Genomic DNA, 15,517 nt, shown 5'->3' with positions numbered 1-15,517 from the left:
TATCATTTTCTTTTCACTTCACACATACTGTACATGCTACTGTGTTGGTTGATCACATAAAATCCCCCCAAAAAACATATAAGTTTGTGGATGTAATGTGAAAAAATGTGGAAAAGTTCAAGGGGTATGAATACTTCTTTAAGGCACTGTAGGTCTCCACAGAGCGGCATCTGCAGTCCATCCTCGGTAACAATCCAGAATTTGCTGGGACCATCGTAAATGTTCAGAGACAGCCACTGCAAATGCCGCTCCGATATGGGTGGGGCTTACGTGGATCCCTCCCTGATACGTGCGTTCCAGGTTGAGTTTGGGGCATTTCCACAAATTTTGGTAACAAGGTAATGTCCGACCAATGGTTGTAACAATTTAAAGGTAACCAATCACAGAGCGGCTTTCATTTTCAAGAGCAGATTGTGAAATGAGAGCTGCGCTGTGATTGGGTGCTATGGACAGTGTGTTTTATTAATCTCCATGTCCATATGGACTACACCTCCCATCAGGAGACCCACTCCTGCCTTTCCGTACCCTTTATCTTATCCCAGCCCCCGCCAGTGTGATAATCGCTGTGTACACTGTGTTGATAATCATGGAGAAGGTCGCTGAGATTTCGGGGCGTGCCCTGTTTGCGCCCCCACCTCGATTCTGTGTCATGCCGCTCTTGTATCTCCAGATTTAATGCTTTCTGCTTAATAAATGGCCACACATCCGCTGCGTTGTCCTAATGCCCTCAGATTGTGGATTAGTGCTGAGTCCTGCGTGCCCGGCACACATCTGTTCACCGCGCACATCCAGCGCCGTCCTCTGCTGCAGATGCTCCGTGCATTTTGGGGAAGAGCACCAGGCGGCATTCGAGGCTCCCTCTCCTCGCCCTGCGTCCGGACCTACGTGCAGCTCGTGAAGATGAGTTGCTGGTGCAGGTATCTGCTCATACTACACCCTCCCCGACTTGTCTTGTAGGTGGCTGGCAGATGTCCTGCACTGCAGAGCCTGCAGCCGCTGTGCGCCTCACTAATACCCGACTGGCAGTGCCCAGCCTGTGCCAGCTGTTTGGATGTGAATAGAATATAAAAGGTAACATTTGGGGGGAGATGAGGTGCTGGAGTAGAAGGTATGATTCTGGAGGCTGGTTATTGATAGGGATGTAGCAGAGTTGAATTTGTTATTTAACTCTTCCCTCCACTAGTTCAAGTTTAGCCATCAAGAGTAAGACGCTATATTCTGTTATGAAGGGGTCTTTTATTGTGTATTGTTCGCAGTAAAGTTTGCGGAATAGTTGCAGTCCTATGTAACACAGTAATAACTCTCTGAGTACAGATAATGTAGTAGACGTCACCTGCAGTCCCATGTAACAGCACAGATAACACAGTAATAACTCTCTGAGTACAGATAATGTAGTAGATATCACCTGCAGTCCTATGTAACACCAGAGATAACACAGGGATAGCTCTCTGAGTACAGATAGTGTAGTAGATGTCACCTGCAGTCCTATGTAACACCACAGATAACACAGTGATAGCTCTGAGTACAGATAGTGTAGTAGATGTCACCTGCAGTCCTATGTAACACCACAGATAACACAGTGATAACTCTCTGAGTACAGATAGTGTAGTAGATGTCACCTGCAGTCCTATGTAACACCACAGGTAACACAATGATAGCTCTCTGAGTACAGATAATGTAATAGATGTAACCTGCAGTCCTATGTATTACAGTGATAGCTCTCTGAGTACAGATAATGTAGTAGATGTCACCTGCAGTCCTATGTAACACCACAGATAACACAGTGATAACTCTCTGAGTACAGATAATGTAGTAGATGTCACCTGCAGTCCTATGTAACACCACAGATAAAACAGGGATAACTCTCTGAGTACAGATAATGTAGTAGATGTCACCTGCAGTCCTATGTAACACCACAGATAACACAGTGATAACTCTCTGAGTACAGATAATGTAGTAGATGTCACCTGCAGTCCTATGTAACACCACAGATAACACAGTGATAACTCTCTGAGTACAGATAATGTAGTAGATGTCACCTGCAGTCCTATGTAACACCACAGATAACACAGAGATAACTCTCTGAGTACAGATAATGTAGTAGATGTCACCTGCAGTCCTATGTAACACCACAGATAACACAGTAATAACTCTCTGAGTACAGATAGTGTAGTAGATGTCACTTGCAGTCCTATGTAACACCACAGATAACACAGTGATAACTCTCTGAAAACAGATAATGTAGTAGATGTCACCTGCAGTCCTATGTAACACCACAGATAACATGGTGATAACTCTCTGAGTACAGATAGTGTAGTAGATGTCACCTGCAGTCCTATGTAACACCACAGATAACACAGTGATAACTCTCTGAGTACAGATAATGTAGTAGATGTCACCTGCAGTCCTATGTAACACCACAGATAACACAGTGATAACTCTCTGAGTACAGATAATGTAGTAGATGTCACCTGCAGTCCTATGTAACACCACAGATAACACAGTGATAACTCTCTGAGTACAGATAATGTAGTAGATGTCACCTGCAGTCCTATGTAACACCACAGATAACACAGTGATAACTCTCTGAGTACAGATAATGTAGTAGATGTCACCTGCAGTCCTATGTAACACCACAGATAACACAGTGATAACTCTCTGAGTACAGATAATGTAGTAGATGTCACCTGCAGTCCTATGTAACACCACAGATAACACAGTGATAACTCTCTGAGTACAGATAATGTAGTAGATGTCACCTGCAGTCCTATGTAACACCCCAGATAACACAGTGATAACTCTCTGAGTACAGATAATGTAGTAGATGTCACCTGCAGTCCTATGTAACACCACAGATAACCGCCTTCCATCTAGTGATGTTCCTGGGGCTTTCTATGGGTGTTGTCCTCCTGCCTCTCTATCCTTAGCAGTAGGGATCTTATGTGTCACTCGTGGTTTCTGGAGATATAATAGTCAGGTGATAATGTATCTTCTCAGGAGCAGACAATGTTGCTTCTATGTACGGCTGACCCATAGGCAGTATTGTCCAGCATTGATCAGTAGTACACAGGCGCCGCTCTTCTCCACCTTTGACAGAGGAGGTCAGGAGAATGGGGCAGGTGACGCATGAGGAGATTCTGGCTGACAGCGGGGGGGCTAGTGAACATTGTGGGTGACACATAGGTGGCATCTAGTGTGGCACCAGGGAACACACTATGGCTGGCATTGATAGACGGGTCGCACTGTACCTGGCACCATAAGTCTTGTATTTGCACATATTTGCTGTGTGCAGTGACAGAGCTCCCAGTGTACACGGCAAACAGTCCACAGGCCCCCATGCACCCGCCATATGCCAAATGAGTTTCCTTTGGCATAGGTTTGGGTGGCATGTGTTGGCATACCTTAATTTACCCTATACAGGAAAGCGGAGTCTGCTGCATGGTAAAAAACATATACAGCGTGATAACAATAAAGCAACAGACGTCACATAGTGTCCATCCAGCTCAGCCTGATGCAGAAGAGGACAAACCCCTGTGAGGTAGAAGCCAATTTTCCTCACTTTAGGGGAAAAAACTCCAATCAGGCATCAGAATAACTCCCTGGATCACCGACCCCTCTCTAGTAGCTATAGCCTGTAATATTATTACACTCCAGAAATACGTCCAGGCCCCTCTTGAATTCCTTTATTGTACTCACCATCACCACCTCCTCAGGCAGAGAGTTCCATAGTCTCACTGCTCTTACCGTAAAGATTCCTCTTCTATGTTTGTGTACAAACCTTCTTTCCTCCAGACGCAGAGGATGTCCCCTCGTCACAGTCACAGTCCTGGGGATAAATAGATGATGGGAGAGATCTCTGTACTGACCCCTGATATATTTATACATAGTAATTAGATCTCCCCTCAGTCGTCTTTTTTCTAAAGTGAATAACCCTAATTTTGATAATCTTTCAGGGTACTGTAGTTGCCCCATTCCAGTTATTCCTTTAGTTGCCCTCCTCTGGACCCTCTCCAGCTCTGCTATGTCTGCCTTGTTCACAGGAGCCCAGAACTGTACACAGTACTCCATGTGTGGTCTGACCAGTGATTTGTAAAGTGGTAGGACTATGTTCTCATCACGGGCATCTATGCCCCTTCTGATGCAACCTATTATCTTATTGGCCTTGGCAGCAGCTGCCTGACACTGGTTTTTGCTGCTTAGTTTGCTGTTTATTAAAATTCCTAGATCCTTTTCCATGTCAGTGTTACCGAGTGTTTTACCATTTAGTATGTACGGGTGGTGTGTAGTATGTGATGGTGACGTGTAGTATGCAATAGGGACATGTAGCATGCGCTGGTGACATGTAGTATGTGCTGGTGACGTGTATTATGCTCTGGTGACATGTAGTATGTGCTGGTGACGTGTATTATGCTCTGGTGATGTGTATTATGCTCTGGTGACATGTAGTATGCGCTGATAATATGTAGCATGCCTACATTTAATTATTATAACATATGTAGCATGCGTTGGTAATGTGTAGTATGTGCTGGTGACGTGTATTATGCGCTGATGACATCTAGTATGTGCTGGTGATGTGTAGTATGTGCTGGTGACATGTAGTATGTGCTGGTGATGTGTAGTATGTGTGCTGGTGACGTTTATTATGCCCTGGTGACATGTAGTATGTGCTGGTGACAGGTAGTATGTGCTGGTGACATGTAGTATGTGCTGGTGACATGTAGTATGTGCTGGTGACATGTAGTATGTGCTGGTGACAGGTATTATGCGCTGATGACATCTAGTATGCACAGGTGACGTGTAGTATGCTCTGGTGACATGTAGTATGTGCTGGTGACAGGTATTATGCGCTGATGACATCTAGTATGTGCTGGTGATGTGTAGTATGTGCTGGTGACAGGTATTATGCGCTGATGACATCTAGTATGTGCTGGTGATGTGTAGTATGTGCTGGTGATGTGTAGTATGTGCTGGTGACAGGTATTATGCGCTGATGACATCTAGTATGCACAGGTGACGTGTAATGCTCGCCCCCGGCGGTGTGCTCTGTGCTGTACATATAGCGGATTAACCCTTTCCCCAAGAATACACATTGAAGGTCCATAATTAGCCAGTGACCAGCAGAGCAATGAAGGCCTTTGCTTTCATTTCACTTGTCCTGATAGCACAGCTGAGGGTTTGTTACAATGCAGCCCTAGGAAATCCTCTGCGAACCAAACAGCAAAATGGGCCTTTGTTCTGTCCTGGAACCCAGTCCTTCACTGATACATTGTAACAGACTGCAGCTGTGTGATTAGGCCACCATGCCAACATATAAGTTCCCTGGGACGTCACCTTCCTCGTCTTCTCTCCTAGCTACGTCTGCATCGCCATGGAGGCCCTGGACCAGCTCCTCATGGCCTGTCATTGCCAAAGTATTAACCTGTTCGTGGAGAGTTTTCTGAAGATGGTGGCCAAACTGCTGGAGTCCGAGAAGCCAAACCTCCAGATCCTGGGGACGAATTCTGTGAGTATGCCGCCACATGGTGCGTGTAGCCAGGCGGCGGTGGAAGGGAGCCAGACCACCGCAACATCAGAAAGCGGGCAAAGCCCCCAAATCATCAGAGAGCGGGCAAAGCCCCCAAATCATCAGAGAGCGGGCAAAGCTCCAAATCATCAGAGAGCGGGCAAAGCCCCCAAATCATCAGAGAGCGAGCAAAGCCCCCAAATCATCAGAGAGCGGGCAAAGCCCCCAATTCACAGTTGATAGGATTAGATACACAGCTCAGCAGACAGTATCTCACAGGATAGGATTAGATACACAGCTCAGCAGACAGTATCTCACAGGATAGGATTAGATACACAGCTCAGCAGACAGTATCACACATGATAGGATTAGATACACAGCTCAGCAGACAGTATCACACATGATAGGATTAGATACACAGCTCAGCAGACAGTATCACACAGGATAGGATTAGATACACAGCTCAGCAGACAGTATCACACATGATAGGATTAGATACACAGCTCAACAGACAGTATCACACATGATAGGCTTAGATACAGAAGGTCAGCAGACAGTATCACACAGGATAGGATTAGATACACAGCTCAGCAGACAGTATCACACATGATAGGATTAGATACACAGCTCAACAGACAGTATCACACAGGATAGGATTAGATACACAGCTCAGCAGACAGTATCACACAGGATAGGATTAGATACACAGCTCAGCAAACAGTATCACACAGGATAGGATTAGATACACAGCTCAGCAGACAGTATCACACAGGATAGGATTAGATACACAGCTCAGCAGACAGTATCACACATGATAGGCTTAGATACAGAAGGTCAGCAGACAGTATCACACAGGATAGGATTAGATACACAGCTCAGCAGACAGTATCACACAGGATAGGATTAGATACACAGCTCAGCAGACGGTATCACACAGGATAGGATTAGATACACAGCTCAGCAGGCAGTATCACACAGGATAGGATTAGATACACAGCTCAGCAAGCAGTATCACAGAAGATAGGATTAGATACACAGCTCAGCAGACAGTATCACACAGGATAGGATTAGATACACAGCTCAGCAGACAGTATCACACAGGATAGGATTAGATACACAGCTCAGCAGACAGTATCACACATGATAGGCTTAGATACAGAAGGTCAGCAGACAGTATCACACAGGATAGGATTAGATACACAGCTCAGCAGACAGTATCACACAGGATAGGATTAGATACACAGCTCAGCAGGCAGTATCACACAGGATAGGATTAGATACACAGCTCAGCAAGCAGTATCACAGAAGATAGGATTAGATACACAGCTCAGCAAACAGTATCACACATGATAGGATTAGATACACAGCTCAGCAGACAGTATCACACAGGATAGGATTAGATACACAGCTCAGCAGACAGTATCACACATGATAGGATTATATACACAGTTCAGCAGTCAGTATCACACATGATAGGATTAGATACACAGCTCAGCAGACAGTATCACACATGATAGGATTAGATACACAGCTCAGCAGACAGTATCACACAGGATAGGATTAGATACACAGCTCAGCAGGCAGTATTACACATAGTAGGATTAGATACACAGCTCAGCAGGCAGTATCACACATGATAGGATTAGATGCACAGCAGACAGTATCACACATAGTAGGATTAGATACACAGCTCAGCAGACAGTATCACACAGAATAGGATTAGATACACAGCTCAGCAGGCAGTATCACACATGATAGGATTAGATACACAGCTCAGCAGACAGTATCACACAGAATAGGATTAGATACACAGCTCAGCAGGCAGTATCACACATGATAGGATTAGATACACAGCTCAGCGTACAGTATCACACATAGTAGGATTAGATACACAGCTCAGCAGGCAGTATCACACAGGATAGGATTAGATACACAGCTCAGCAGGCAGTATCACACATGATAGGATTAGATACACAGCTCAGCAGACAGTATCACACAGAATAGGATTAGATACACAGCTCAGCAGGCAGTATCACACATGATAGGATTGGATACAGAGCTCAGCAGGCAGTATCGCACAGGATAGGATTAGATACACAGCTCAGCAGGCAGTATCACACAGGATTGGATTAGATACACAGCTCAGCAGACAGTATCACACAGGATTGGATTAGATACACAGCTCAGCAGGCAGTATCACACAGGATTGGATTAGATACACAGCTCAGCAGGCAGTATCACACAGGATTGGATTAGATACACAGCTCAGCAGGCAGTATCGCTAAATCTATGCAGAAATTCCAACATTTTTTATGAAATCTTGAGAATTCACAAACTCTGTAGTCCTGTTGTGTTATATCTGTATTATGTATAAGATTGCACTGATCCGTTCTCACCGTTTTGTCCTGCAGTTTGTTAAGTTTGCCAACATAGAAGAGGACACCCCGTCCTACCACCGCAGCTACGACTTCTTTGTGTCCCGCTTCAGCGAGATGTGTCACTCTAGCTATGAAGATATGGAGATCAGGACAAAGTAAGTACCACAACGTCGTGTGCTGTTTGGTTTAGCAGAGGAGTGTGGCCCTTTGTACCTTATGTAGGTTGCTGTTGTATTATGCTAAGAGGGTTAGAACCCCCCCCCCCTTCAAAAAAAAACCCACCAGGTCGGCTTGGATCAAGGTAGTCAACAAGGCTCTGCTGTTGTATAGGCTCAGGTACATGTCCCGGGGGTGTCCAGATAAATGTGATGAGGTTTGGGGCCCCTGGTTGTGCTAGTGCTGCCGCTGATTCTGGGCCCTTACCCCGATAGTCCTTCCTCTGATTGCTTCTGATTCTTCCTTTTGTTCTCAGCGGTCGCTCTGCTCTTCCGTGTGTCATCTGCCCGTGACCGCACATTTATTTCTTTTCTATTTACTTTATGGTCTTTGTTTTTTCTTTGATGTGTTTATATAAACGTTCCTTTAAAAAATAAAAAAATAAATTAAAAGTACCAAGACATCTCACATGTGATATTGGGATCATCTATAAGAACCACGCCCCAACCCCAGTAGTTTGCTGCCTCAATCCTGGTGTCATTGTTGTTATTGTCCATTTCTCTGGTGGCTCAGGCCTAGGTGTCTAGTGTTTTGATACCTCAGTCCCTTCTGTAGTGTAGTTTTTTCATATTTCCTGCCCAGGTGTCTAGTGTTTTGGTGGCTCAGCCCTTGGTGTCTAGTGTTTTGGTGGCTCAGGCCCTGGTGTCTAGTGTTTTGGTGGCTCAGGCCCAGGTGTCCAATGTTTTGGTGGCTCAGGCCCAGGTGTCCAGTGTTTTGGTGACTCAGCTCTTGGTGTCTAGTGTTTTGGTGGCTCAGGCCCAGGTGTCTAGTGTTTTGGTGGCTCAGGCCCAAGTGTCTAGTGTTTTGGTGGCTCGGGTCCAGGTGTCTAATATTTTGGTGGCTCAGCCAATAGTGTCTAGTGTTTTGGTGGCTCAGGTCCAGGTGTCTAGTGTTTTGGTGGCTCAGGCCCTGGTGTCTGGTGGATTGATACATCAGGCCCAGGTGTCCAGTGTTTTGGTGACTCAGCTCTTGGTGTCTAGTGTTTTGGTGGCTCAGGCCCAGGTGTCTAGTGTTTTGGTGGCTCAGGCCCAAGTGTCTAGTGTTTTGGTGGCTCGGGTCCAGGTGTCTAATGTTTTGGTGGCTCAGCCAATAGTGTCTAGTGTTTTGGTGGCTCAGGTCCAGGTGTCTAGTGTTTTGGTGGCTCAGGCCCTGGTGTCTGGTGGATTGATACATCAGGCCCTGATGTCTAGTGTTTTGGTTGCTCAGGCCCAGGTGTCTAGTGTTTTGGTGGCTCACGCCCTGTTGTCTGGTGGATTGTGTTGTCTGGTGGATTGATACCTCAAGCCTTTCTGTAGTGTAGTTTTTTCATATTTCCTGCCCAGGTGTCTAGTGTTTTGATGGCTCAGGCCCTGGTGTCTGGTGGATTGATACATCAGGCCCTGGTGTCTAGTGTTTTGGTGGCTCAGCCAATGGTGTCTGGTGGATTGATACATCAGGCCCTGGTGTCTAGTGTTTTGGTGGCTCAGCCAATGGTGTCTGGTGGATTGATACATCAGGCCCTGGTGTCTAGTGTTTTGGAGGCTTAGGCCCTGGTGGCTCAGGCCCAAGTGTCTAGTGTTTTGGTTGCTCAGGCCCAGGTATCTAGTATTTTGGTGGCTCACGCCCTGTTGTCTGGTGGATTGATACTTCAGGCCCTTCTGTAGTGTAGTTTTTTCATATTTCCTGCCCAGGTGTCTAGTGTTTTGGTGGCTCAGCCCTTGGTGTCTAGTGTTTTAATGGCTCAGGCCCTGGTGTCTAGTGTTTTGGTGGCTCAGTCCTTGGTGTCTAGTGTTTTGATTGCTCAGGCCCAGGTGTCTAGTGTTTTGATTGCTCAGGCCCAGGTGTCTAGTGTTTTGATGGCTCAGGCCCAGGTGTCTAGTGTTTTGATGGCTCAGGCCCAGGTGTCTAGTGTTTTGATGGCTCAGGCCCAGTTGTCTAGTGTTTTGATGGCTCAGGCCCAGTTGTCTAGTGTTTTGGTGGCTCAGGCCCAGTTGTCTAGTGTTTTGGTGGCTCAGGCCCAGTTGTCTGGTGGATTGATACCTCAGGCCATTCTGTAGTGTATTTTTTTCATATTTCCTGCCGTCCAGTGATTTTCATGCCTAAGCCCCTGGTGTTCACAGGTGTTGAGTTAAATTCCCAGCTATCCAATAGTTAAAGGCCATTAACACCTTTGGGGAAATTTTTATTACTGCCTTCTACTTATTTTGGTGTAAATATTTCCCAATTGGTCTTTATTAAATGTTTCCGAACATTGGTCTTCTACAGCCTTCATTTTTCTCTGGCTCCACAGATGGTTCCTTCTCTCTCTCTCTGAATTCCAATCTGCCCCTCACAGCAGCAGTAGTCTGACAATGTATTACCTATCTATATAGGAGTTGTAACTTTCTGTGTGGACTGCTGCAGGACAAGATTTACTATTTCATTTTCCATGGTATAGTACTGAAATAAAAAAATGTTTATTAAGAATATTAAGATTAAAAAATACCCCTTTCTGATGATTGTGTATGTCCAGTGACATAGATAGATAGATAGATAGATAGATAGATAGATAGATAGATAGATAGATAGGAGATACATAGCTATGAGATAGATAGATAGACAGATCTATCTCTCATATCTATCTAATGTCTACCAATCAATCAATCAATCAATCAAAAAAGCTTTATTGGCAGGTCTAAATTATACATTAGTATTGCCAAAGCATCTATATCTAATATCTATCTCATATCTATCTAATTAATATCTATCTGTCTATCTATTTATCCATCTAATATCTATCTATATATGTATCTCATGTCAAATCAAATTCAAATCAGCTTTATTGGCAGGACTAAATACATTTAGCATTGCCAAAGCAAGTGGGAAATAATTGAGTAGGGTTGGGGGATGGGGACATATACAGGGTGGGGGTACAGGAGTCCATGGTATATCAGGCTCCTCTCAGTCTATGGCAGGCAGTAATACATTGTGCTGCTGTGGCCGCTGTGTTCTCCTCTTCCCCCAGCAGTATGGAGAGTCTCTCTTCCTCCTCCATGGAGATGAAGTCTGGGCAGAGATCAGACAGTCTCCTGAAGTGAGTCTCCCTCACTGCTGAGTATTTGGGGCACCGCAGCAGGAAATGAGCCTCATCCTCCACGGCCTCCTGGTCGCACTGCTGGCACAGTCTGCTCCCCCTGGGCATGTACCTCTGCCGGTGACGCCCGGATTCAATGAGCAGGCTGTGGGCGCTCAGTCTGTACCGGCTCAGGATCTGTCAGTCTCTGGGATTGGGGAATTTCTCCAGATATGGGGCAGTTTGTACTCCCTCTGCAGGCTCTGGTATACTGTCAGCTTCTGGGATGTTCTTATGTCGTTCCTCCAGACGCTAATATATTCCTCTTTGTACTTGTGCATCGTCCTCTGGATTTCACCCTTTGTCAGGCTGTACTGGTTGGTGGCTTGGGCAGGCTGGGTTTCGGTGACTTGTTGCAGGGTGCTTTGTCTTTCTGGGGATTCTTGGTGTAGCAAAGCTTTGTGATGGTAGGAGCTGGGACTGCTGCTATGAAGATGGGCTCTGAATGATAGCGCCCTCTTCTGGACAGCAAAGTAGAGTGGGAATCTGCCCAGTTCTGCTCGACAGGCGCTGTTTGAGGTGCTCCTGTGGACCTGGAGAAAGTGTTTGCAGAGTTCTGGGTGGAATAGTTCTGTTGGCCCAGAGTCCCACTTTGCCCGCTCTGGGTATATGTCTGGGCCCCAGACTTCGCTGCCATACAGGAGGATCGGGGTGATGATGGTGTCAAGGATTTTAAGCCAGACGGTCACTGGTGCTTTAAGGTGATACAGACGCCTTCTGATGGCATAGAAGGTTTTGCTCGCCTTGTCTTTCAGTGTTTCCATGTTTCTTAAAACTCCCTGATTGGCTGATTTCTGGGCCCAGGTAAGTGTAGCTGTCGGTTTCTTAAAGTGGACAGTTGCTTAGCAGGAAGGGAAGACGCCCGGCTGCTTTCCGGTTCCTTTTCTGGAATACCATGATGTTGGTTTTCTTTGGATTGATGGGCAGTGCCCACGTGTTACTGAACTTCTCCAGGATTTTCAGGTTATCTTGGAGACCTTTCTCAGTTGGCGATAGTAGCAGAAGATCATCTGCATAAAGGAGAAATTTCACCTCGGTGTCATGGAGGGTGAGAACAGGTGCTGAGGAGGACTCCGGAGCCGCCGCCAGCTCATTGATGTAGATGTTAGAGGGTTGGACTGAGGCTGCAGCCCTGTCTGATTCCTCAGCTCTGCCGGAAATAAGCCATTCTCCTCTCATTTACCTTCACGCTGCATCTGTTCTCAGTGTAGGAACTCCTGATGACATCATATGTTTTTCCTCCTATTCCGCTTTCAAGAAGTTTCAGGAATAGGCCCGGATGCCACACTGAGTCGAAGGCCTTCTTAAAGCCCACAAAGCAGGCATAGATCTTTCCATGCTTTGTATTGTGGACATGGCTCTTGATGAGGCTCTGCAGGGTGTAGATGTGGTCCATGGTGCGGTGGTTTGGTTTGGTATGAAGCCTGCTTGGCTTCTGCTGGGGATGTTGTGCTGGGTGAGGAAGCGGAGGATTCTCTTATTCAGGATACTGCCGAGGAGTTTCCCCAGGTGGCTGCTGACACATATCCCTCTATAGTTGGCTGGGTCGTACCTGTCTCCGCTCTTGTGCATGGGGGAGATGATGCCCTGGTTCCAGCTCTGGGGGAAGTAGCCGGCACTCAGCACAACATTGTAGAGTTTTACTAATGCGGCCTGGATACCTGGCGGGCTGTATTTGATCATTTCTGGGAGGATCCCATCTGGGCCGCTGGCTTTTTTACTCTTTATCATTGAGATCCTCTCTGTTATCTCCTGCAGTGTGATCGGTCTGTCTAGAGGGTTTTGGAAATCTTTGATTTTTTTCCTCCATATTCTTACTGGAGCCAGATGTTGCCGTTTTGGATGTGGAGGTTGGTGTTCTTGCTGGTTTTGTCCATCTGCTTCCATAGTTCCCAGAAGCAGTTGTCCTGGAGAGCATCTTGGAGTTAGAGGAGCTTGGTTGAAATGTTGCCTTGCTTTTTCTTTCTGAGGATATTTTTGTATTGCCTTTGTATGTTGTTGTAGGCTTTCCTCAGACTGGGGTTGTTCGGATCTTGGTGTTTCCTATTTGAGGCCATTCTTAGCGCCTTCCTTATATCTTTACACTCCCGGTCGAACCAACTGTTGGGTTGTTGCTTTTTTGGCCTTTTGTTGCATCTTTTGAGGTCAGACATTTCCGCCATGGTGTAAAGTATATTATTAAAGTCCCTTACCGCGAGATTTACTCCTTCTGGGTTCAGCTCATACACTTTCCTATGGAAGTTATGGATCCTGGATTTCTGCACTGTTTATGGTCTCCATATACTTTTGGGCTGACATCTTGGACCATTTAAAAGATGGAGGTAGGTTAAAGAGGCCGGTCTGCTGAGATGTTTGTGCCGGTAGTTTACTTGTGGATTTAATGTATAGGAGCAGTTGGTTGTGGTCTGACAGGTGTGTCTGTGGGGTGACTATGAAGCCACCAACATTTTTTGGGTCCATATCTGTGATGGCATAGTCTACCACACTGTTGCCTACATGGGAGTATAGGGTATATCTACCAAGAGAGTCTTTCTTGGTGCGGCTATTAAGAATATGAAGTCCGAGGCTTCCACATAAGTTCAGCAATTTTTTGGCACTTTTATTTACTGTGATGTCATCAGTTGTCAGGTAGTGTCTCTCCCTCCCTGTCCTTGCATTGAGGTCTCCAAAGATGAGAACATTGCCCAGGGCCTGGAAATGGGCGTCTTCCCTCTGTAGGATCTCAAAGCTTTCGGGATTGAAGTATGGAGACTCTGATGGAGCTATGTATGCTGCACAGAGGTAGACATCAGCCGGAGAGGTGAGGATGGAGCGGCCTATCCTTACCCAGATGTGGCTGTCTCCTCTCTTTACTGGTCTGATCTGCTCATGGAGCTCCTCTTTATACCAGACTAATATTCCTCCTGAGCTCCGGCCCAACTTGACGCTTTTGTTTTTCAGAGCAGGGACAGAGATCTCCCTGTATCCGGTGGGCACCAGGGATGTATTCTCTGTCTTAGTCCATGTTTCTAGGAGGATCTGTATGTCAATGTTGTTTAGTCTTTGGGTAAAGTGCGTCTTACATCCACATATCTAATGTCTATCTATCTAATATCTATCTATTATCTATCTATCTATCTATCTATCTATCTATCTATCTATCTATCTCCTATCTATCTACAAACCGGATTCCAAAAAAAGTTGAGACACTATACAAATCGTGAAAAAAAACTGAATGCAATGATGTGGAGGTGCCAACTTCTAATATTTTATTCAGAATAGAACATAAATCACGGAACAAAAGTTTAAACTGAGAAAATGTACCATTTTAAGGGAAAAATATGTTGAATCAGAATTTCATGGTGTCAACAAATCCCCAAAAAGTTGGGACAAGGCCATTTTCACCACTGTGTGGCATCTCCCCTTCTTCTTACAACACTCAACAGACGTCTGGGGACCGAGGAGACCAGTTTCTCAAGTTTAGAAATAGGAATGCTCTCCCATTCTTGGCTAATACAGGCCTCTAACTGTTCAATCGTCTTGGGCCTTCTTTGTTGCACCTTCCGCTTTATGATGCGCCAAATGTTCTCTATAGGTGAAAGATCTGGACTGCAGACTGGCCATTTCAGTACCCGGATCCTTCTCCTACGCAGCCATGATGTTGTGATTGATGCAGAATGTGGTCTGGTCTTCCCTGAAAGAGATGACGTCTGGATGGGAACATATGTTGTTCTAGAACCTGAATATATTTTTCTGCATTGATGGTGCCTTTCCAGACATGCAAGCTGCCCATGCCACACGCACTCATGCAACCCCATACCATCAGAGATGCAGGCTTCTGAACTGAGCGTTGATAACAACTTGGGTTGTCCTTGTCCTCTTTGGTCCGGATGACATGTCGTCCCAGATTTCCAAAAAGAACTTTGAATCGTGACTCGTCTGACCACAGAACAGTCTTCCATTTTGCCACACTCCATTTTAAATGATCCCTGGCCCAGTGAAAACGCCTGAGCTTGTGGATCTTGCTTAGAAATGGCTTCTTCTTTGCACTGTAGAGTTTCAGCTGGCAACGGCGGATGGCACGGTGGATTGTGTTCACTGACAATGGTTTCTGGAAGTATTCCTGAGCCCATTCTGTGATTTCCTTTACAGTAGCATTCCTGTTTGTGGTGTAGTGTCGTTTAAGGGCCCGGAGATCACGGGCATCTAGTATGGTTTTACGGCCTTGACCCTTAAGCACAGAGATTGTTCCAGATTCTCTGAATCTTCGGATGATGTTATGCACAGTTGATGATGATAGATACAAAGTCTTTGCAATTTTTCGCTGGGTAACACCTTTCTGATATTGCT

General features: G+C 45.7%; 1 protein-coding gene across 1 annotated transcript in view; it reads left to right on the top strand.

The window, feature by feature from the left end:
• LOC120985027 (protein EFR3 homolog B-like) overlaps positions 1-15,517 on the top strand; it is a gene marked incomplete at its 3' end in the record, with an annotated part of 46,110 nt that overhangs the window by 12,838 nt on the left and 17,755 nt on the right. Inside the window, 2 exon segments of the mRNA XM_040413476.1 lie at positions 5,353-5,503; positions 7,915-8,036. Coding sequence (XP_040269410.1) covers positions 5,353-5,503; positions 7,915-8,036 — 273 coding nt within the window.

This window comes from Bufo bufo, unplaced genomic scaffold, assembly GCF_905171765.1.
Source record: "Bufo bufo unplaced genomic scaffold, aBufBuf1.1, whole genome shotgun sequence".
Lineage (NCBI taxonomy): Eukaryota > Metazoa > Chordata > Amphibia > Anura > Bufonidae > Bufo > Bufo bufo.
This window is presented reverse-complemented; position numbering and strand designations above follow the sequence as displayed.